The following is a 24,426-nucleotide window of genomic DNA, read 5'->3' on the forward strand; positions in this document are numbered from 1 at the left end:
CTGGGTGGTGGCTTTGCATCAAGTCAACCTCATCCTGCTGTGCCTTCACATCGGATCCTGCTAAAGTAACTGGTCTGCTCCTGGCGATCAAGTCAGAGCTTGTATTTTTGTTTTCCAAATCTGTTGTATTTTTTTCCTGTGTTGGCTCTCTGCCAAGCACTATTCTTCCTGCAAAGCTGCCGCCTGCTCTGCCCACAAGTACTGAAAACTGGACTCCTGCCCTTGAAACCTGGACCATAGGGCCCCAGCCTCTGAGGCTGCCTGCCCCCTCTGCCTGCCAAAGACTCATCCCAGCTTATCCCCATCCCTGTCCCATCCCAGCTTCCCTACCCTGGCCCCTGAGGTCTACCTGGTTTAGAGATGGCAAAGTGGCAGCAATAGGCTAGTTTAAATGATGGTCTACTCGCCCCGGCACAGTGGCTCACACCTGTAATCCCAGCACTTTGGGAGGCCAAGGCAGGCGGATCACCTGAGGTCAGGAGTTTGAGACCAGCCTGCCCAACATGGCGAAACCCCGTCTCTACTAAAAATGCAAAAAATTAGCCAGCTGCAGTGGCGGGCGCCTGTAATCCCAGCTACTTGGGAGGCTGAGGCAGGAGAATCGCTTGAATCCCGGAGGCAGAGGTTGCAGTGAACTGAGATTGTGCCACTGCACTGCAGTCTGGGTGACAAGAGTGAAACTCCATCTCAAAAAAAAAAAAAAAAAAAAAAAGATGGTCTACTCTGACACACAGCAATTCTTCTGTTGGTTTTTAATTTAAATTTGATGCCTTTAGGCTAGGCATGCATTTTCCAGCTCCCCAGAAACCCCACAATGCTCTACAGCTATTAACCACATGGAAGGAGAAAACTAGTTTTACTGAATATCTGCCAGACTCCACGTTCTGTGTATATATTGACTCATTTAATCTTTCCAGCAACCCCAAGTGGCACACATTACTATTTCTATTTACCAGTGGGAATACAGACACTATAGAAGTTGGGCAACTTGCTCAGATTATATAACTACAACCAGCAAATCATAAACCCAGATTTGAACCCAGGCCTACCAGATTCTGAAGTCCACACTGTTTCTACTACACCATCATTGAAAGTAGCAGGTCTTGACCAGGCTATGTATTAGGGAGGCCCCTCTGCAGTAGTGTGAAAAGGAAAATTGAATACAGATGGACCTGGGGCAGGAAAACGAGTCAATGCTTAATTAAGGTTGCCCAGGAAAGAGTCCCTGTGGCCCTGAACTGGGAATAGATAGATCAGGACTGGCTGAGGGGGACAGGATAAAGGTGACTGAGGAACAGCAGCAATTTCTGCAACAGTTAGAGAGAACACAGAGAAAGAGGCGGCCTGGGACGAATGTCTAAGGTGCTCCTGAAACAGCATGGGGAAGATTCTGAATATTGCAAATCATAATGGTGAAGAAGAGAACTGGGTGAGGGATGGAAATTTGATCAGCCTTTCCCTAAGAGTGTTGCTTTAAGTCTTGGGAATGGCCAAGGGCTCAAGGAAAGAAGCACAGAGAATTGAAATCCAGCCTGAGGACCCAGGCTTGGTTCCATACCTGCATTTGCAGGACAGAGGAGGATAAGAAGCTGGACGTCAAGGAAGGGAATGCTGGTGGGGGCGGTGTAGCAACCTCCAAGGAGGTAAGTAATAGCTGCAGCGTGGGCTGGTACGGGCTGGCGACTGAGGAGTACCAGGTCCTGGAAACCTACACAGAGCAATCAGAGCAGCACAGCAGGTGCACGGTGCCAAGTGAGGAGCGAGTGCAAGAGCTGGCCACTCTTTCCAGAAGCTTGTCAGTGAAAGAAAGACAAGAGGGACTGGGAAACATGGAGTCTTCTTATTAACAGAAAACTCAGCTTGTAGGGGAGGGAAGAAGTCTGTGGGAGGGAGGGAGGGAAGAAGTCTGTGGGAGGGAGGGAGGGAAGAAGTCTGTGGGAGGGAGGGAGGGAACCCACCTCAGAGGGAGGAGGAGAGAGCTGACTTGGGAGTGTAGATGGAGAACGTGCTTTCGCCTTGATCTGGAGGAGAGCACTTTCTCCTTGAGAGGGAAAAAAAAAAAAAAACGCCATGGGAAAAAATTCAGGAATGTTCTGAATTGCTAAGGAGGGAAGCTGATGGAGCCTGTGGTGTCAAGAAATCAGACATGGGGCTCTGCTGAAAGTGAGATGGCAGCCCTCGCTCCACACAGATATCCTGGGAGGGCACTCACTGGGCTTTGTCACTTAATACTGGGTCTCTAAGACCTGCATGTCACATGGATACTGCACAGTGTACAGACCATTTGCATATATACTGCTTTTGCTACAGCACAATCCAAGCATGCATCACTACCTGCCTCCAGGTACAAATATGCAAAATGTGCTCACCACTCTCACTGGAAACAGACTGAGTTCCTCTGTCAGGACTAATGAGTACTTTCACTTTTATCTCCTGCCTGGTCCTCCATGCCACTTTCTCACAAGATAGGACTTGCTGGAGGCCATGTGGGTCAAGGCTGCTGTGTGATCCTTCAAATAAAGCTTTCATCTGGGCAAGGCAACAAATTCATGCTGGCCCACTCCTGGGTGGTGGTGGCAGCAGCGGCAGCAGCGGCACCAGCAGGTGCCTGCCAGCTCTGAGGACTGCCTCTCTCCTGCAGCGTGTTCACCTCTGCCCCAACACACACAGACACTCACCTGCTACACCTCTACTGGAGCTAGAACTCCTATCCAGAACCCCAGAAAAAGCCACAACCTGGGCAGATAAAAGCTCTTCAGAGACTGAGTCAGACACTAACCCCGATCAGTGACAAGGTCAGGCAGCTTTTGATGACTGTCGCGCTGGTTCTCTCGTCCTCCTCCTGCCCAGAATTCTGGCTTCCTTTAGTTAAGAAACTATGGGAAAAGCACAGGAATTGGAGAAAGAAGACTTGGAGTTGGGTCCTGCCCCAACCCTATATGCTGTGAGGTCTTTTAAATCACTTCTGAGCCTCAGCTTGCAACCAGGTAAAGTGGAAGGAATAGCATCTGCCTCTCCCTTCTCTTGAGGAGGTAGTGAGAAATTAATCAGATGAGATGGGCTTCTTGTAAGCTGTACAGTGTTATTCTAATTTCTGGATTTAAGCAAGTCCTGCAGCGAGCTCAACCTCTCTCTCCCAAGCCTACCCAGCACTTGTCCCTGGAAGCTCAGACCCCAAGGGAGACACACCCTGAATGAATTCAATTCGATTCAGCAAACATCTGTTTAGGCCTACTCTATGCCAGGTTCCAAGACCCACATGAAAACAGACACGCGTCTTGCCCCGAGTTTGCCTGGCTGGGCAGAGCTAACAGAGTGGATGCCTGTTCCTGTGGTGGTTAGGCCAGAGCCTCCAGCAGAACTTGCTCCATGTTGCTGGGGACAGACCACAGAGGCATTATCAGAATCTGGGTCCCCTTGCTGACCCCTCAGACAGAGGAGGAGGTGGGCAGATATGGCTCTCTGAGAAGCCAGGGTGAGGGGCCTGGAGCAGGGGAACCAGACACCTCAATGCTCTGGGCCTGGTCCAGCAGTGGAGCTCAGGGACCTATTTACCCCCTCAGTGCTTCACCCTCACAATCTGAGAGATGTAGAGAATAAGCCTGCTCTCACGAGGGCATCATGGAGGACAAAATGAGAACAAAACGACAAGGGCAAAGAGAAAATGCTCTGCAAAGGAATGAGCTTTACAAACAAATAATTATTTTTCCTTCAAGGCGCTCCCCAGTAAAGCTGAGCTAATCACAGAAGGTTGGTCTAAGTACTGAGGTGCCTTTCCCATTGCTAGCCTAACAAGAGTGACTCTGAGGCATCTAGCTCCCCGACTGTGCAAATCATCCCCTCTGAAACATCCCAGTCCCTATCATTAGGACATTCAGTAGACGGCAGCTCTTTTTCACATTCTTTCCATCGCCCTACTACCCAAGTCCAGCGAGTGATGCTTGCTGACAGAGGGAAACACCACCATCCTACCCTGCCCATCACAACAGGCCTCAGCCCAGAGGCCGTGGGAGGAGTATCCTTCTCCATCACTTCCCCTGTTCCAGATGCTGGCTCAGACACTTTCTCCTGCCTCTGTCCAGGACCCAGGGATCTGAGAGTTGATCCATTCCACAGAGTTACAACAAAAACAGTAACTGTAACAAAATCAAAAACCTTTACAGAAGCTAGGCGTTTTCCACTTCCATCTTACGTGCATCGTTCCTGCAGCAATTTCTGTCTTTCTAGTTCAAATTAGAGTTAGGGATGGAAGTGTTTCCACCCAAACCACCAATTACATTAACACCCCTGTTTTCAGCTTTGTGAGTACATAAGGCAGAGCAGCTGTGCTGGGATTTGTGAGGTCCTAGCCCAGCCTTTTGCTGCCTAAAATTATCTCGCACACACCCAGAACTGTTCTATTCCCAGAAATGGTTCAACTAATTTCTTTGCATCTCAGGTCTTCCAGAGCCCTTTTAAAATGCAAGTATCTCTGGAGGAAATAATCATATTCCATTGGCCCCAGCCCAGTTCTCACACAGCACCTGCCCAATAAATATTTACAGAATTAACTGTTTACCAGATGCCTATCTTCACAGGAGGTGGGTCAGAGCCCAGGGCTATGGAGGGTAGGGGCTGCAGGGGCAACCCTGGCAGGGAGCCTCGCCTGGTTTCACCAACCTCAACGCTCGCCTGGTGCCACAGCGAGATAACTGAGTTCTCATGAAAGTAAATCTGAAATACCCAAATATGGAAACTTAGCAGAAGGAGGCAGAATGAGCAGAGAAAGTCGGCCGGCCAGAGTGGCCCAGTGGGACCCGCGGCAAGAGCTTGGCCCGGAACATTCTCAGAACCACGAAGACCCTGCAGAACAGGAACAAAGTGGAGACAATCTGGTACGGAGAACTCAGAATCTGCGAGTTCTCTGGGTGCCTCTGGGCAACTCCTTCCACCTCTCGGAACTTTGGTTTGAGTCAAGGCTCGTTAGAGCTGGCCTTCTGGGGGAGGGGGTATCTGCTTTCTAAAGGAGGACGCGTAAACGAACAGCTAGTGGAGGCTTCCATTCCTGGCAATCCTGACGTTTCATTCTGGAGTTGCTTTGATTGGAAAGCCCTGCAAAGGTGGAGGGGGTGCCTTCGGGTTCGGAAGGGGGCCAGGGCCTGGTTTGCAGTGCGGGTGTGCGGGACGTGCCTGAAAGTCCTCCCCGCCAGCGCACCCCGACAGAACGTGGCCCCTCCGGTCCACAGCCGCCCTCTGGACCAGCTCCCCAGCTCGGGACCCCCAGTCTCCGCCCTCGCCACACCTCTCCCCGGCTAAGAAAACCCGCTCCGCACCGCACCCGCTGTCCCGGGGCAGTCGGCGGTCACCTGCCCCGCCGGTCTCCCGCGAGCCCGGGACCCTCCGCCTCCCTCGGCCCAGCCGCCGCCTCGCGCCCTCCCTGCCGGTCGGGGACCGGCCGGACGCCAGCAGGCGCTTTCGGTTTCAAAGTAACTGGGACGAGATGAAAAGCCCTCGTCGGTGTCCCCACCCCGGACCTTCCGCCGCGAGGGTGCCCTGGGCGGCGATCCGCCGGACTCACGTGGGGCTCGGCGCGCGGCCTCCGCGGGGCCGGTCTGCAGGCGCGCAGCTGCTCCGGGGCTGCGCCCGGCGGCGGCAGCGGCGAAGCGGGGGCGAGGCCTGGGGCGGGGCCCGGGCGCGGGCGGAGGGGCGCGGGCAGGCGCAGGGGAAGAGCGGACGCGCAGGAAGGGGTCGGGCGGAGGCTGAGACCGTCACCCAGGCGGTTGGAAAGCTAACCTACCCGCTTCAGAACCGTTAGTATCTACAAGTCTAGTCATCTGATTTCCCTCACGTGCGTTCGAATTGTGGACGTCTTGCTCTTCCGTCAGGCAAGATAAGGCTCAGCCAGTCCTTTTCTGTGTTGACCTATTTGCTCAAGGCCTTGAGAGCTGGCTCAAATCAGTCCTTCCCGGACTTTCCTTCAGGGTAGCACAAATTTGCCAGCCCTCCTCTTGCTGTTGGCCTGTTGGCCTAACACCACCAATCTCTGAGAGTTGTAGAGCTCCCCGTTATATCAAGGGTTGGCTTCCCAAGCATCTCCTGTGGTCCTCAAAACAAGCTGGTGAAGTAGGCCTGGTCATCCCCATTTTACAGATGAGCTCTCTGAGGGCCAGAGCAGCAACGTGGAGTGACGTACCCAAGGTGAGACACACTCAGCAAGCTCTGCAACTGGAACTTGAATCCCAGTCTCTCTCTCTCTCTCTTTATTTATTTTTTATTTCATTTTATTTTTTGAGACGGAGTCTCGCTCTGATGCCAGGCTGGAGTGCGGTGGCGTGATCTCGGCTCACTGCAACCTCGGCCTCCCAGGTTCAAGCGATTCTCCTGCCTCAGCCTCCCGAGTAGCTGGGATTACAAGCATGCGCCACCACGCCCGGCTAATTTTTGTATTTTTGGTAGAGACGGGGTTTCACCATGTTGGCCAGGCTGGTCTCATCTCTTGACCTTGTGATCCACCCTCCTCGCCCTCCCAACAGGCCTGAGCCACCGCGCTCAGCCTGCGCACTCTTAAATATGAGCTCTTTCTTACAATATGTTCTCTCCAAAGGCAATACATTCTATATAAATGAAATGAACCAAAATTCCAATTCTATCTAGATCCTTTACTTTCAGTTAGGCCACCATGGGAAAAGTACTTGACTTCTGAGTTTCAGTTACCGTACTCGTCAATAAAAGGGGAGAATAATATACACCTTGGGAGTGAAAAACTCAGATGTGCTCAGGAGCTGGGCAGGAAACATACAGGAGGGAGGCAGAGGTGGTCATGGAGAAAGGAGGGAGGCGCTGGTGCCTCCAGCAGCAGGTGGAGGATCTAGTGGAGCAGCCACCACCCAGTGCCAGCCTATTGTTACCTGATCTCTTATTTCTCAAAAGAGCCAGAAATCCAGATCCAAACCTTTTTTGGTTGGTGAGTTAGATTAACCGCTCCGTGGGGGAGATGCACTGGTGGGTGTTGCTTCGGTACTCTAGATCTGTCTCATAATCTTCTCATGAGAATTAAATGAGACAGCATTCCTGTACACCTGACACAGAGTAGGTGCTTAGTGAACCCAAGTTCTCCTCTCTGTTCTGCCATACACTATAGTTTCCCACTCTTTGTGTGTGTGTGTATTTTTTGAGAGAGGTTCTCACTCTGTCACCCAGGCTGAGTGCAGTGGCATGATCACAGCTCACTGCAGGCTGGATCTCCTGGGCTCAAGTAATTCTGCCGCTTCGGCCTCCAGAGTAGCTGGGACTACAGGCACACACCACTACGCCCAGCTCGCCCAGCTACTTTTTTTTTTTTTTTTTTTTTAAGAGATGGAGACTTACTATGTTGCCCAGGCTGGTCTCAAACTCCTGGGTTTAAGCAATCCTGCCACCTCGACCTCCCAAAGTACTGGGATTAAAGGTGTGAGCCACTACGTCCCACCCACTTTCTCTTACAATTGCCTGCTTCTTGCCTCTCTTCTCATTACTTCCAAGCATAATAAAGTTGATAATGGTTTTAGAAGTTACATCTCCTTTCACTGGCTGGAACATCAGTGTCTAGTATGCATACATGCAGGTATGTCCAGAATCGCTAGTCCTGTCATTGACTGTGATTTGCTTCTCTCTCCTACTCCTCTCCCCACCAACTGAATAAAGCAGTCAACTGTTCCAAAAATTACATCCAAGCCTTAAATATGATGGAATAAAAGCTGGGATAGAGAGGTGGATCTTTATTGTGGTGGGAAATGAGGGCCGCATAACTCGAGGGCTGAGTCTAAGTAGAAAGGTAAAGGAATTTTAGATGGATATTAGTCAGAAGTCAATAACATAGTCCCAATTTCCTTGTTGATCATAAAGTGGAATTTGAATCCTGTAAGTATGTAAATGCACATATAAAAAAATTAAATACCTTCAAGTGATAACTAACGTTTATTAAAGTTTTTGGGTTTTTTCTTTTTTTTTTTTTTTTTTTTTTTTTTGAGATGGAATCTCGCTCTGTCACCCAGGCTGGAGTGCAGTGGCACGATCTTGGCTCACTGCAACCTCTACCTCCTGGGTTTACACGATTCTCCTGCCTCAGCCTCCCAAGTAGCTGGGACTATAGGCGTGCGCCACCACACCCCAGCTAATTTTTGTATTCTTAGTAGAGATGGAGTTTTGCCATGTTGGCCAGGCTGATCCCAAATTCCTGATCCCAAGTGATCCACCCACCTCGGCCTACCAAACTACTAGGATTATAGGCATGAGCCTCTGCGCCCGGCCTATTAAGTTTTATATACCAGTTTCTGTGCTCGGTACTTTTTCATGTTAACTCATTTAATAATCAACTCCATTTTATAGATGGAAAATATTATCTATTGAGCAATTTGCCCAGAATCACAAAATTATTAGTTTGAGAGAGGCAGAATTTGAATTCTGGGAAGTCTGGTTCTGGTACTCCTAGCCACTACACCCTACCCCTCAAATAAATGATTGGTGTGAATTCAAACAAAACAACTTAAAGACAAATTGTAGTACTTTTAGTGTTTTGAAAATATTCAGCATTAAGTTCAACATGATATCTAACATTGAACAAAATCCAACCTTCAGACTAAATTCAGTTACAAAATAAGACCAGGGCTGAACTCTACACTACAGTTTTATGCAGAAGGAAAGGGCTAACCCTTTTATCTGTTGCTTCTAGACACTGTAATATTGCTCTAGATGCCCGAAGACATGGATTTCAGCTGTTTAATTTGCTGTATAAATTAGGATGAGAGACTGCAACCCTGGCTGCCAATGTAAAGATGGTGCTGATGGAGAGGCGAGGACGCCGCCTACTGGAATAGTAGATGGATGCATTATCTTCCTCAGGCTGCTCCTCTGTGACAAGACTGATCAATGTAGTGAGTTAGTTAGCGGGGCGAAAGTTCGTACTTCCCATCACCTAGGGATCAGCGAGATCAGATAAGGAGGGAAAATCCTCTCCTTGGGTCATAGATTGCACCTTTGACTCAATTGCAAGTTACAATGGAAAGTCTTTGTCTGTAATAGAACCACACACGGAAAGTGTGATATACTGTAGCAGCAAACCACTTCCAGGCAAAAAGCAGATCTCAGGGTCTTGTGCACAGAGAACACGCAGCTTGCTCACTAAGTAGGTGTTGTATTGAGACAAGACATGAATGACTGGTTCCTTTGCTTCCATCAAATAACCTTTAGCTCAGCTCTGCCTGTCAGTGTGCTGACCACCACAAGAAGAGAGGCAGGGAGTACTGGGATGGGGCAGGGAGCTTCTCTTGGGACCAATGTAAATTTTTTGTAAGCCTCCCTTTGCAAAAGAGCCTGTGTATGTGCATTCAGCAGCTGCACCTTTAACTCAGGAGCTTAAGAAAAAAACCATGTTTCTTTTGTTCTACCTTGCTTTACTCTATTGTTATCTACTATGTTATAGGGTCAGCACCACTCTAAAAAAGCAGACCTCTACTGTTCCTATGGCCTTATATTATGTATTTATTCCAGGGGATCCCCTGCTTGATACATAAACACACCCTTCCTTATTCCTGTTCATGGTTTGATTGTCTGATGGTCAGCCTTGGCTGGAGAAATGAGATTTTTATTGTTTTTAAATTAGGCCTCCTGTCTTCATTGTACACCTTGCTAAGTATGAATTCTGTCCTCTTTGACAGTTTCTTTAATAAGATTCACACATGCAATTCCTGTCACTACTAGGAAACCATTTTAACATATTAATTCTGCATAATCACCAGAAGGCATTACAATATAGATTTAAAAGTTATTATTTAGCCTTAGGAATCATGAAGTAAGATAATAGGTTTGATTGGCACAGTTTGGTCTTGCATTTTGTAATAGGTTGGTAACAAGGAAGACCATTTATTTGGTATTTATTTTTGAGAATAGTGCTTACTCTATATGCTGAGATTTCAAGCAATGATCTTGGAACCCTGGTTAGTCACATCTTCCATTTCACAGAAAACAGGACAGAAGCATTAGAAAGAAAGGCATAAGCTCAGGAAGGGCCCATCCTGGGAAAAAACACAAAGTTCAATCGTTCCTCAGTATTCCATGACCTTGCCACTTCTATCCTCTGAAATCTCATGCTACTTTCTGTTGGCACAAATGAGGGCCTCTCATTGTGATACAGCTTTTGTACAGCCCTTCCAGTTCCATACTTCTTCTTCCTTGTTTAAACAACTTTGCTGATGTACTTTTAATAACATAAGATTCACCCAATTGATGAATTTTAGTAAATGTATACAGTTGTGCAGCCATAACCACAATGAAATTTTAGAACAAATCCATCGCCCCCTGTGTCCCTTTGCAGTCAGTCCACACCCCCAGCCCTGGCCTCAGGCAAGAGATCTCCTTTGTCTCCATAGCTTTGCATTTTTTTGAAAATTAATATGAATAAGGCCAGGCGCCGTGGCTCACGACTGTAATTCCAGCACTTTGGGAGGTCGAGGCAGGTAGATCATAAGGTCAGGAGTTCAAGACCAGCCTGGCCAACATGGTGAAACCCCTTCTTTACTAAAAATACAAAAAAATCAGCCGGGCATGGTGGCAGGCACCCGTAATCCCAGCTACTCCGGAGGCCTGAGGCAGGAGAATCACTTGAACCCAGGAGGTAGAGGTTGTGGTGAGCCAAGATCACACCATTGCACTCCAGCCTGGGCAACAAGAGCAAAACTCCATCTAAAAAAAAAAAAAGAAGAAAATTAATATGAATAAATATGTAGCATTTTGTGTCAAGTAGGAAAATACTTTTGTGATTGATCCATGTTGGTGCATAAGTCAATAGTGTTTTCTTTCTTATTGTTGACTACCTTATACCACGAATAAAAATTAAACAGATGGAGCATAAGATCTAAATATAAGAACAAAACTATAAATTTCTAGAAAAAAACACATGAAAATATATTATCAAAGCATGATCCATAATAAAAAAAATTGTATTGATAGACCATTTTGTTTATTCCCCAAGTGATAGACATTTGTATTATTTCTAGTTTTTACAATTATAAATAATGCTGCTGTAAACATTTGAATAGAAGTTTTTGTGTGCACATAAATTTTCATTTCTCTTTAGGTAGATGCCTAGGAGTAAAATTAATGGGTTGTATTGTAAGTGTACATTTAGTCTTTTAGATGTTGCCAAATAGGTTTCCAAAGTAGTTGTATCATATTACATTTCTACCATCCATGTAAGAGGGTTCCAGTTTCTTCACATCCCTGACAACACTTGCTATTGTCAGTTTTTTTTTTTTAATATTAGCTATTCTAGTGGGTGTTACAGGTAGCTCATTGTGGTTTTACTTTGCATTTCCTTTATGACTAATATGTGATCATCTTTTTATGTACTTATTTTCCATTTGCATATCTTCTTCAGCAAATGTGTATCCAAATCTTCCACCACCCCCCTCTTTTTGTTCTATTACTGATTTGAAAGAGCTTTTATATTTGAATTGTAAGAGTTCGTTGTATATTCTGGATACAAATCTTTTTTTTTTTTTTTTTTTTTTTGAGACGGGGTCTCGCTCTGTCGCCCAGGCTGGAGTGCAGTGGCCGGATCTCAGCTCACTGCAAGCTCCGCCTTCCGGGTTCACGCCATTCTCCTGCCTCAGCCTCCCGAGTAGCTGGGACTACAGGCGCCCGCCACCTCGCCCGGCTAGTTTTTTTTTTTGTATTTCTTAGTAGAGACGGGGTTTCACCGGGTTAGCCAGGATGGTCTCGATCTCCTGACCTTGTGATCCACCCGTCTTGGCCTCCCAAAGTGCTGGGATTACAGGCTTGAGCCACTGCGCCCGGCCCCACAAATCTTTGATCAGACTTACGTTTTGCAAATATTTTCTCCTGGCCAATGGCTAACCTTTTCATTTTCTTGTGTCTTTTGAAAAGTAACATTTTTAATTTTGATGAAATACAATTTATCAATTTTTTTCTATTATGGATCATGCTTCAGTGATATATTTTCTTGTGTTTTTTCCTAGAAAGTTATAGTTGTTCTTTTTCGTTTTGTTTTTTGAGACAGAGTCTTACCCTGCCGCACCTAGGCTGGAGTACAGTGGCACGATCTCAGCTCACTGCAGCCTCCACATCCTGGGTTCAAGTCATTCTCCTGCCTCAGCCTCGCGAGTACCTGGGATTACAGGCATGCGCCACATACCCGGCTAATTTTTGTATTTTTAGTAGAGACAGGGTTTCACCATATTGGCCAGGCTGGTTTCAAACTTCCAACCTGAGGTGATCCTCCCGCCTCAGGCTTCCAAAATGCTGGGATCACATGTGCGAGCCGCCGTGCTCGGCCGTTTTTGTTCTTATATTTAGGTCTGTGTTCCATCTCATGTTTATTTTTATGCATGATGTGAGGTAAGGATCAAGGTTTATTGGAGGTTTTTTTTTTTGCATGCAGATATTCTATCATTTCTGCCTTGAATTACACTGACACTTTCATTGAAAATTAGTTGATCACATATGTGTGAGTCTATTTCTGGACTCTTTATTTTGTTCCATTGATCTGTATGTCCATCATTATACCAATATCACAATCTTGGATTATTGCATCTTTATAACAAATATGGAAATTAGTTAGTGCCAATCACCCAATTTTGTTCTTCTTCAAAATTGTTTTGTCTATTTTAAGGAGTTGCTGCCTGTTTTTGTAAATAAAGTTTTATTGACACATAGCTATGTCTGTTCATTTATAAATTTTCTCTAGCTGTTTTTGAACTAAAATGGCAGAGGTTAGGAGTTGCAACAGTTTGTGGACCACAAAGCCTAACATATTTACTATTTGGCTGTTTATAGAAAAAGTTTACTGGCCCCTGGTCTAGGTCCTTTGCATCACCATTATAAATTTCAAAATTAGTTTGTCAGTCTGTGCAAATTAAGCCTGCTAGGATTTTTATAAGAATTAGATTGAATCTATAAATCAATTTGAGGAGAAATGCCATTTTAACAATATCAAGTCTTCCAATCCATGAACAGTTATTTAGGTCTTATTTCTCTCAGCAGTATAGTTTTTGGTGGACAAGTCTTGCACATTTTTGTTTATTCCTAAGTATTTTTTTTCTTTTTGATACTATCATGAATAAAATTTTCTTAATTCCATTCTCAGATCAGTTGTTGCCATTATATGAAAATACAATTGATTTTACATTGATCTTGTATCCTCTGATTTTCTTAAGCTTGCTACTTGCAAAAACTACTATTCTATTTTCTGCAGGTTTCTTGCGATTTTTTACATGCAATTTCATGTCATCTGCACATAAAAACAATTTTAGTTTTTCCTTTCCAATCTGTATACTTTTTTCTTGCCTATTGAACTGGCTATAACCTCCAGTAAACCACTGAATAGAGTTGTGAGTGCAGACATCCTTGCATTGATTTCCATCCTGAGGGGAAGCATTCAATTAAGTGTGATGTTAACTGTAGGCTCCTTGTAGATGCTCTTATCAGGCTGAGGAAGTTTCGTTATATTCCTAGTTTTCTAAGTTTTAATCATGAATAGGTGCTGGATTTTGTCAAGTATCTTTTCTGTGTCTATCAACATAATCATATGCGTTTTTTCCTTTATTTTATTAATATGATATATTGCAATGATTCTCGACTGGAGGTGATTTTGCTCCTTATGGGACATTTGACAATGTCTGGAGACATTTTCGATTGTCAGACTGGGGAGGTGGGTTCTACTGGTATCTAGTGGGTAGAGGCTGAGGATTCTGTTCAACGTTCTAAATGCACAACAAAGAATTATCTAACCTAAAATGTCAGTAGTGCTGATATTGAGAAAAATGTCATGTGCACATGAAAAGAGTGTTTGTTCTACTGTTGGGTAGAATGATCCCACATTTCAATTAGGTAAAGGTGTGTTATTCAAGTCTTCTATACTCTAATTTTTGGCTTCCACATTCTATCAGTTATTGAGAGATGGTGTTGAAATCTCTGACTATAATGGTGAATTTGTGTATTTCTTCTTGCAGTTTTATCAGGAATCCTCTTGATGAACTGCCCACCTTTATCATTATTAAATGACCATCTTTAACCCTGATGACAGTCTTTGCTTTGAAATCTTTTTCTGACATTAATACAGTCACTCCAACTTTCTTTTGATTAGTGTTAACACTGTATATATTTATCCATTGTATTAGTTTTCTATTGCTGCAAAACAAACCACTGCCAAAACTTAGCAGCTCAAACACACTTAACTCAGAGTTTCTGTAAGGAATCTGGATGCATCTACTTTAATCATAGGCTGCAATCAAGGTGTTAGCTGGGTTCTGGTCATCTCAAGACCCAACTGGGGAAGGATCCATTTTCAAGTGCACATCGTTGTTGGCAGGATTCAGTTCCTGGCAGGTTGTCCAACTGAAGGCCTGAGTTCTTTGCTGGCTGTTAGCAAAAGGCTGGCTTCAGCTCTTTGTCACATTAGAGGTTCCTTAATTCTGTGGGCTTTTGTCATACATTTACTCCCACCTGCTGGTAGCTCCTCCTCTGGCTTCCTAGCACTGCGCTAAGGGTTATTTTGGTTTTTCTATTTCTTGTCATTTCAGTAAGACTGGTGGGGGAGATTATGGGAAAGAAAAGTAAAAGACTATGTCCAGTCTGTCATCTTGAACTGAAATTAATCTCTCCTTTTTGCACTGCACTTTAATTAAAAAAAAAAAAAATGAACTGAGATTGCACCATTGCACTCCAGCCTGGGTGACAGAGCGAGACTCTGTCCAAAAAAAAAAAAAAAAAAGTCAAAATATATTTCCCTTATTAAGAAGGGTATGGTATAAGTAGACATGTAAAAACCTCTAACATACATTGGACAGGTACTGTATGCCCCAGTTTATATATTCCTCCCCAAATGAGGAAAATGAGGCTCACAGAGGTTAAGTTGTTTAGTCAAGTTGGTAAACTCATCATATTAAGGTTGGTGGGCAACTATTTTGCATACATAGGCCACAAGCCCTCAATGATTCTGATTGTTTTCACTCTTTTGGAAAAGATGAAGGGGTAGGATATCAACAAAAATGGTCTTTGGATTAAAGGCCTCTTCAAGCCAAATCCTGTCAAATAAGAAAGCTGTTCTGGGTAGTAAACTAGACAGATCCCTCAAGAGATACCTTGTGTTGTGGTATTATTCAGCATCTTCTTAGTTATTGGTAACTGTACCTTACAAGTAAGATTAAATTGTACAGAATAAAAATTTCACCTTTCTTAAAATAGTCCAAAGGAAGAAAACATATGAAGCATTCTGAGACATCAACTTTGATGTCATTTACATTGTGAAGACTGTTCTTAGATCCCTCTGCTTCATATCACCAGCATTTTTTCCTTAGAGACCCTGCACAACCAGATTCCTGCTTTAGGATTCTGAAGTTTAAATTACTGCATTGTAAAGACCTGTTCCCTTTATTAATTAACAGTTGTCTACTTTAAACCTAGTAATGACAATTGGCAAACATCTCCCCCAATATTAACTTCTGATCTTCACTGTTTCTCCCTTAGCTCTGTAGGACTTAGGAGAGCAAAAAAGGGCAGATAAAGCCACATGGCCCCTTAGACACAAACTCACACATTTAGGAGCATTCCTTGTCGTGTTTAATTCTCAAACTCCATTGTCGCTAATATACTGCTGCAGAACATTCCTTCTCTAAGGCAGTTATGACAAAGAAGTAAGTTGTGGGGAGTTATACATGACCTACTTTTTCCTAGAAGAAAACAGTTTAGGTACTACCATACATCAGATGTCAAAAGTTTCTTGTAGACATTTTCTAATATGGAATGGTTTCTCGAACTTGATTCTTGGGTTCTTTCTGTATTCATTTATTCTGTTATTTTCTTATAAACGATGTAATCTATAATGAATGGCTAAATTTAAACACACACATTTTTCTTGTGTGTCCTCTAATAAGAATGTATTTGTCATTTATTTTGGGCATGCACAGAGAGAGATAGATTCTGTTTAGAGTTCTAAGTCAGATTATTATTCTTTTTGAGGCGATCCTGACACCCCAGTGTTAACTAGTTAGCAGTTATTAATATTCATAACCTTTTGATAACGGGAGGGAACATAAAATTAATACAACATACTTAATAACTAAACTAGGTACTTTAGCCCAAGTACAGTCATGCACCACACGACACTTCGGTCAGTGACTGCAAATACACTGGTGTTCTTTAAAATTATAACATCAGCAGGGCATGGTGGCTCACACCTGTAATCCCAGCACTTTGGGAGGCCAAGACAGGTGGATCACCTGAGATCAGGACTTCAAGATGAGTCTGGCCAACATGGTGGAACCCCATCTCTACTAAAAAATGCAAAACTTAGCCAGGTGTGGTGGCGGGCACCTGTAATCCCAGCTACTCGGGAGGCTGAGATAGGAGAATCACTTGAGCCTGGGAGGCAAAGGTTGCTGAGCCAAGATCGCACCACTGCACTCCAGCCTGTGCGACAGAGTAAGAACCTGTCTCAAAAAATAAATAAATATATATAGTATTTTTACTATACCTTTTCTATGTTTAGATACACAGATATTACCACTGTTATAACTGCCTATGTACATTACTACAGTACATACAGTACAGTATACAGTACAGCATATTACTGTATACCATAGGACTGTTGCCTAGGTGTGTAGTAGCCTTTGCCACCTATGTTTGTACAAGTACAATCTGATTCACAGCACAACAAAATCACCTAACAGCACCTTTCTCAGACCATATCCCCATTGTTAAGGGACATGACTGTACTTGCAATTTTGAATATTCTTAAAAATGATAGTCATGTTCTTGGCTTGCTCTCTACATCCATTCCTAAAAAGAATGTAGGCCTACATTAAGACAAAATTTCATATTATTTCACCTTTATTTTATATTCTATTTTACCCAATTGCAAGCTTATTAAGAACAAGTTTTGATCATAACTTACCCTTACCTCATCCATATTACACTAGAATTATATCATATAGAAAAACATTTTTTCCATTAGTTTTATAAGACGTATCCACAGTGTGATTTATTTTTAGTTATGTAATTTTAAAAAACCACTTTGGTGTAGATTTTTCAAAAATGATAAGCCTGAAATTAATTAAAATTGTCATTAAAAGATTTCTAGTTTTGCTTTTATAAAAATCATTATTTCAAATTTCACAGTGAAGAGGTACTGAATTCCTCATAGGACATGAAATTATATAAAAATAGAAGACATAGACATCTTTAAATCTTTAATCCTTTGATTAAGCAGCAAGCATATCACTCTTCCAGGCCAAACACTGCTTAAACAAAAAAGAAAAATAATGACGTGCAAAATATTTACAAAATATGCAAAGCACACAATAAAGACATCTCACTATATACATGTGTCATATTACTAATGAAGCTAAGGTTTTTCTACTGTGTGCTCTAATGCATGTAAATCAAATTACAGCACATCCCTCAGATACAGCACCTTGGCCCATGTCTGGGATAGAACAGATTTTTTAATGAATCACAATATACTGAACAGCTGGACAGATGCTGGTGCTGACCAACTTGACTGACATATCCCACATATTGTGTACTGAAGGTCTACTGACAAGAGACAAGACAATAAACGCTGTAAAGGTATAGTATGCACATACGTAAGACAATTTAAGTGCTTTAAAAAAATGCTTTAGATATTTGAAGATACATAACTGTCCCCTGTGGCTTTTAAAGAAAAAATAAGTATAAATTGTTGAATATTAAGAATTTTAAATCAGCTAAATTCAGGTCCAAGAACTATTTAAGATGATTCAATGAGAAAGAACCTAACCTGGAAAAAGAGTTTCAGATATGCCAGTACGTAGGGTATTTATGGAAATAAGTGGTCTAAAATTAAAAATTAAAACTAATCAATGAACTTAAATCTATAGCACTTTAAGGCTGTGGAGCCAATGATAGGGAATATTTTGGGAACACATGATCTTTCAAAACATAAATTAGGGCCTTATGTTGACTATTATTTTGTGAAGTATTCTACATGTGATAAGAATGTGAATGTGCAAACATTTAGCCTATGTCCACTAGTATAGCAATCTAAGTGATCTGTCCCTTTGCACAAATAATGATTCCAATATGAAATCATTGTATCAAAAATATTAATTACACATTGTTGAAATACTATCACTTGTAAAATATTCTTTGTAAGGACTTAATGATTATGGGTTGAATTAAGAAGACTTGATGTCTTTTGTGTTCTTCTATAAAAAGGGGTCTCAGCATTTTTAGTTAACAGCACAATTGTGACAATATACTGATACATCTTTAGATAACACAGAACAAATTCTTAAATTTATTTTTGAAATAATGTTGATGATTTAACCCTAAACCAATCCCACAAATACAGGTTGGCTGCAAGGAATACACAAATGTATCCAAATAGTACAATAGAGATTTATCAAGAAAACACTTTTCATATTAAATGCAGACCATATTATTAAGTATAAGGGCAATTTTAAGTTCAGAAACCAAACACGAAAAGGGTACTGTAAATAAATGCTTCCATAACCACTGTGTCTACATAACTAACAAAATATAATTCTTCTCTGAAGTCCCCAGATGTAGGCAACTACTAGTTAAAAGCAGATAGCATTTAGAAACAAAAAAAACCCAACTCCATTTTCAAGGAACTTAAAGAGATTATATTTCAACAAATTAAGTCCTCATTTGTATGCAAAATTATTCTTCCAATCCTCTCATTACTGATAGATGATGAGTCAATGACCTTTAAACAAGGACTCTGCGCTAGGACCCTAAAATGTATGTTAAAGGGTTAGTAGGTTCAGTACATTCTTTGTGGTTTTATATAATTGCTTTGCAATTGATTAAATTGCTTTCTTTTAAAGGAACATATTAAAATTCCTTTAGAAAAAAAAGCAACATTTTTTGAAAGAAGGGATATGCAGCTATAATTTCTTAAATATGCATAAAATGAACATATGTCAAAATCTGAAATGCTGGCTATTCTTGCACTCCTAACATAGGAAAATGTTTTTTAAAAATTAAATTAAAGAAAAAAGCCGAACATCCTTAACTTAAGAAACTTAAGGAGTTTTCACAATTCCTAAGTCAATATTCCTGTACTAAGAGCCTTGACTATGAAGAGGCAGGAATATAAAGAACCTCGATAAAATAAATACAGTAAAAACAAAACAAAAACTTGGTATATAGAATACTTAAATCTTTTTTTTTTTCCTTTTATGAGTTCAACATTGCTGAACATATACTCTAGAAAGGAGGCTAACTGGAGGCTTTTTGTTGTGTAACATTTTAGTCTAGTGGACTGAAAAATTTCTTAGACATCCACTTATGCCAGTCCACTGCCACAGAACTAGTTCGCAGCCTCAGTATCTAGAAATGATTATTCTTTCCTCTTTTTCATCAGTCAGATGAGCATTGGTATAATGATGGGGTGAAAAGTTACTGCAGCTCTGTCCAATTTAATTTTTAGTGCAGTGAGGACTGTGAATCTGTCTGAATTCCAATAAGTGATGGTGGCTGTTGACCACCAACCGTGGACAACACTGGTCTTGGGTTTAGACGGGGTGGCATAGAATTAGCAGGGCGAATAAGAGGTGGTGGAGGCTGATTTAAAGTTGGCCGGGGCTGGATGAACCGAGCCTGCTGCTGGAGTGGAGGAGGCTGCCGGTGAAGAGCAGGGGCAGCAGGCAGTGTTGGACGAAGAAGTGGTGGAGGCTGGTTCAGAGTGGCAATAGGGGCTGTTGGTGTTGGAGTGGATGATGGGACAGGAGGTGATGGACCCAGTGTCCGAGGAGCCTGTGGGGTCTGTGCCTAGAGGTGAGGAAACAAAAATACATGTATGAGATGTAAGTCCTAATGAACTTAATACAATATAGTTTGGGCTGTCACAGGAAAAACAAAACAAACAAAAACAAAACAAAAACATAACACCAGTGTTTATTGGAAGCACAAGCTTCTTTTATTTTAAACAAAACAAAACAAAAAACCAAAAACCAACGAGGCTACCAAACAGGCATCTTTATTTGTAAACAGCTTAACACTGGAAATAAAAATAAGACTATGAAAGAACAATACACTCCATTCTTCTAGAATCAGAACTTAGCATGTCATTATGACTTAAGAGTCACGAGAGATGCACCACTGAGTAAGTGTATTGTCAACCTTTCATGCTCAATTTAGCTAGTCCTCTTGACAAATTAACCTTACAGAATACCACACAAAATGGTGATTCCTCAACTCATATTAGCTGAAATTCCATACACAAACACACCTCCTCTTCTTCATCAGTGCTCTTCCCTGATGGCACATTAGAAGCACTTTTTGTCTCCTCCCCTAAAGTAGAAGCATCACCATTAGAAGCCTGGGTTCCTTGTTCTGCTTCCCACTCCTGCAATACCTCCTCTAAGTTAAACCGACGCCTGTAGTTTACAAAGAAGTTCTTCACTTGGCCAACAGTCTTGTTGCCAATTACATCTGCAATAGCTTGAAAATCTTTACCATATTTGCGGACACCTGGAAGGCAAAGTAAATAATACACCTGTGAAGGATCAATAAGGAGAGCTGTGTGTACTATACATCATGCACACACAAAAGATACCAGCAATGACAATCCTTTCTGACAAACTCTGCTCAGTTCTCAATTCTGAGATAGAGGCTAAGATATCAGGGTCACAGATGAAAACTATCAGTTATGTCATTTCATCGAGCCAGCCACTTGCCTTCAACTGAACAATCAGAAACTTACCATTTTTTACATACTCAGTTATTTTCTCCAATCCTCTCTTGAACTCTCAAATACAGTCCATTTATTGTAAAGCATTGAATTCTTTGTTCCATCCTCAATTCCACATTCATTTATTTCCCTAGTAGCCAGTCACCTAAATTTGAGCAACATCGTTTGTAAACAAAACTGGATGGGAATGAGCCATCTCTCTTATCCCCTCAATGGACTGAGTGAGTAGCCTTAGGGTTCCCCCATTAAGAAAAGCATTATAATTTTGGTCTTAATACTAACTTCAACATGAATACTTGCCTATACCACCAGGGTACCAACAAATTGAAATTAGGTAAGAACTTAAACATGAAAAGCAGGAGAATCATCACAAGTTGGTGGATTTTTAAAAGGGAAGTTTTTTTTCAGAGTCAGTTGGATTTTAACTCATCTAGTAGTTTTAAAGACTGAATGGATGTAAGATTATAGCTTAAAGAATAACGTAACAGTAATGACTACCTGAAGAGCACTTGTGCTCATCATCACTACCTTAAACTTAAGAAGGGATACATATTGTTAATTGAGAACCTAACTTTACACTAAGGAAGTTTCATTATAATGAAGGGTAATAATTGATTTAAGAAGTTGAGATTGTTAACTATACTATAGAATTTTAAATAGATAGTAATTTCCTCTTAAGGGAATTCTAAAAGAAGTTCACAGACTCATTCTAGGAGATGCACTTAGCTCAAAACAGAATAGAAAATAGAAAAGTTGTTGAAAATTTTTATAATTTGATAACTGCTTTTAAAAATACCAGAAAACAGTAACTCATTAATGAAAGAGATGAGAAAAGAGACAAAAATATGGGGGCTTAAATAAACAACATGTATATGATCACAGATGAGAGAATATATGGATATGTTAATACCCAGCAGAAATGCTATTCTTACCAATACCAATTAATATGAAATACTCAGTTACCCTAAAGCACTATCATGATGTAACAATCCTACTTTTAAATTCTGCTTTATTTTAAATTGAGAATTTGGAAATAAGCATCTCTGACTACATTAAACTAGCTGGGCTTGACTCTAAGGGGAATTCCTTTATCTAAGAGCACTCTGGACAGGAGGTCTGACACTACTATCCTCTAATTATATCCCATTTTTAAGGTAGAGTTCTGGGTTTGTAAGCTATGCTCATTTGCAGTGTTCTCAAAGGAAAATACATGTACATGACAATAAAGTAACGATAGACACTGTTTATAATATTTTATCAGCATAAATGAATTTATACTCCCTTTAAACCCATGAGGTTGATTTCCAGTTTGAACTTGACAGTTAACTATAAATTCTAATAGTGACTAGATTCCACTGAGAGTTTATTTGGTAATAAAAATCCAAGGATATTTGATAGGAGTTACTGTTATATATTCAAGTACTTCTCTACTACTTCTACATTTTAGAAAAGAGCAACTCTTAGAAGGGTGAGTCTCTGTGCCATTTCTAAATTCTAAATTTGAGTTTGCTGCACTGAAGATTAACTACTAATTAGAAACCAAATATAATGTTCTATCAGTTACTAATTTTCATAAGGAACACTTAATTTACATTCTAGCAATGGTCAAACCTACTGAATACATGAGTTTAGAAGTGAAAACCTTAAAAAAAGTCTTAGATGAGACTGTATTCCTAAGAAGTCACATTAAACTAACTCTGACTCCAAGTCTAAAGATATTATAAACCTCAGAACACTTATTTTGCAAAATATATTCCAAAACTTTAAGTTGTCCCCAAGTCTGATTCCATTAAATAAGTGCCCCTTCTTCTGACTATACTTTTGATCTTCCACTTAATTTTCTCTTGTTCAATGGACTTTACCTTGTCACCAATATTGTTACATTTGTAAAATTATATATCTTAAACTCAAAACTACTTCCTGTAAGAGTGTTTCTAGAGATGTTCAATGTTGACAACTTTTTCTAACTCACTCAAGTATGCTTATCATTAACTATAATATGTTTATAATTAACTCATGTATGCCAGTTAAACTCTTAAGGCTCAGACCACACTGTAGACTTCTGTAGTTTGGCTGAGGATTCCAACCTCAGATATTCCAACCTAGATATTCCAACAAATATCTAGGCACATTTGTTCCTAAGAACAAATCCCCTCAGCCTGAAGGATGGCTGGACAGGGTCTGGAATAGCTGGAGCTCCTTGGCAGTCTCATTTGGACAAGAGCAGCTTCATCTGCTCGCCCCAGTGTGTTGTGACAAATTTCATAATTTTCTCTGTGTACCATGATGTGAAAAAGGTTGGAAAGTACTGTCCTAGAAAATACAAAGCAGCACTAGCATTACTACAAGGCTGAGTACACAGGAAGTGCTTAGGAAATAAGGAAATACGATTGTTCTTCCCTAAACCACAAGAGGTATTAGATATATATGGCTGAATTCTTCATCACCTTCACACTCAGAATGGCATAGCTCAAGAGCATTTTGGTTAGACGATGGAACTCTTAAGCTCTATACTGTTGCTAGCAACTAGGCAAACTCTAGTGAAACCCCAACTGACTCAATGAGACTGCTCCTTTAAAAGAATCTCCAGCTAGGCTTCTGAAACAACTAGCAGGTGGTAGTGATGAGCAGCAACTAACTTGAACAACTTACAGCATCAGAGCTTACCCTAGTTTCAATCTGTCCCTGGGGGAAGGGCACTCCATTATTTCTTCATAGTTGATAATAAACAAGGTGATCTGACTACTTTCTCAGGAAGGGAGTTAAATATGATTAAGTCAGTCTCCCTTCCTGAAGATGTAAAAGGTATGCTTGAACTATAGTTGTTAAAGTCTCACTTCTAGGGAAAGTGAGACTTTCAAAGTGAGTCGTTTTCAAAGGTTAGTGGAATAAACAGACAAATAGTACGTTTCCCAGGAAGAAAAAAAACTGTTTTCAGTCAAATTTCTAAATTTCATTTGAAAGCTACAATGAAACAACTTGGCTTTCTATGGTGGCAGATGATACCTTATAATCTTTATAAAGTTTTATTTGGGAATTAACATAAAAATATAAGTCATTAGGATATTCTGTTATCATTACATTTTATGAAAGCCCACATATTCCAACCAGGAATCTATATTACCCAAGGCAAAAACATCTTTTTTAAACATTTCTTGTCAATACTTTAACTTGCTAAAGAAGATATTTTTATTAGCAGTAGAGACATGAGCATAGCCATTATCTGAATTATCAGACATTCTGAATTAGTGGAGTCTGTCCACACATTTTTTTTTTTTTTTTAAATCTTTGGCTAGTAAGATGGTGGTAACTTCAGGAGAATTTATGTGGTATTTCCCAACTGCAAAATCAGAATCTGAATCTTTTTTTTTTAAATTATTTTTATGTTTAGCTAGAAGGGATAGCATGGATAGCTGCCTTTGGTATGTTTAAAACCATTTTTTAAAATTTGATTTTGGGGCTGGGCATGGTGGCTCATGCCTGTAATCCCAACACTTTGGGAGGCCAAGGTGGACAGATCACTTGAAGTCAGGAGTTCGAGACCAGCCTAGCCAAAATGGTACAACCCAGTTTCTACTAAAAATACAAAAATTAGCCGGGTGTGGTGGTAAACGCCTGTAGTCCCAGCTATTCGGGAGGCTGAGGCACAAGAATCACTTAAACCCAGGAGGTGGAGGTTGCAGTGAGCCGACATA

At 41.4% G+C, this 24,426-nt stretch overlaps 2 protein-coding genes across 11 annotated transcripts in view; both read right to left on the reverse strand.

The window, feature by feature from the left end:
• TRAF5 (TNF receptor associated factor 5) overlaps nucleotides 1-5,872 on the reverse strand; it is a 49,013-nt gene extending 43,141 nt beyond the window's left edge. Inside the window, exon 1 of one of the 5 annotated variants that reach the window (XM_050781093.1) lies at nucleotides 5,777-5,872. Coding sequence is in view for 1 of the 5 variants with exons in the window: in XM_050781053.1 (XP_050637010.1) it covers nucleotides 4,660-4,703 (44 nt within the window). In the remaining 4 variants the exon portion in view is untranslated. Of the gene's footprint in view, nucleotides 1-2,779; nucleotides 4,549-4,659; nucleotides 5,182-5,557; nucleotides 5,639-5,776 lie in introns of those variants that run through there. The other 4 variants (XM_050781120.1, XM_050781084.1, XM_050781053.1 and 1 more) reach the window with 4 other exon arrangements.
• Nucleotides 5,873-16,983: 11,111 nt separating this feature from the next.
• The window catches only part of RCOR3 (REST corepressor 3), a 58,982-nt gene continuing 51,539 nt past the window's right edge, over nucleotides 16,984-24,426 (reverse strand). For 3 of the 6 annotated variants that reach the window (XM_050781147.1, XM_050781182.1, XM_050781136.1), the window contains 2 exons: nucleotides 20,270-20,511; nucleotides 16,984-19,809 (listed from right to left, as the gene is read on the reverse strand). In XM_050781147.1, coding sequence (XP_050637104.1) covers nucleotides 19,465-19,809; nucleotides 20,270-20,511 — 587 coding nt within the window. In that variant the 3' untranslated portion in view covers nucleotides 16,984-19,464. The remainder of the gene's footprint in view (nucleotides 19,810-20,269; nucleotides 20,512-24,426) is intronic. The other 3 variants (XM_050781168.1, XM_050781178.1, XM_050781157.1) reach the window with 2 other exon arrangements.

Source organism: Macaca thibetana, chromosome 1, assembly GCF_024542745.1.
Source record: "Macaca thibetana thibetana isolate TM-01 chromosome 1, ASM2454274v1, whole genome shotgun sequence".
NCBI classification, from domain to species: domain Eukaryota; kingdom Metazoa; phylum Chordata; class Mammalia; order Primates; family Cercopithecidae; genus Macaca; species Macaca thibetana.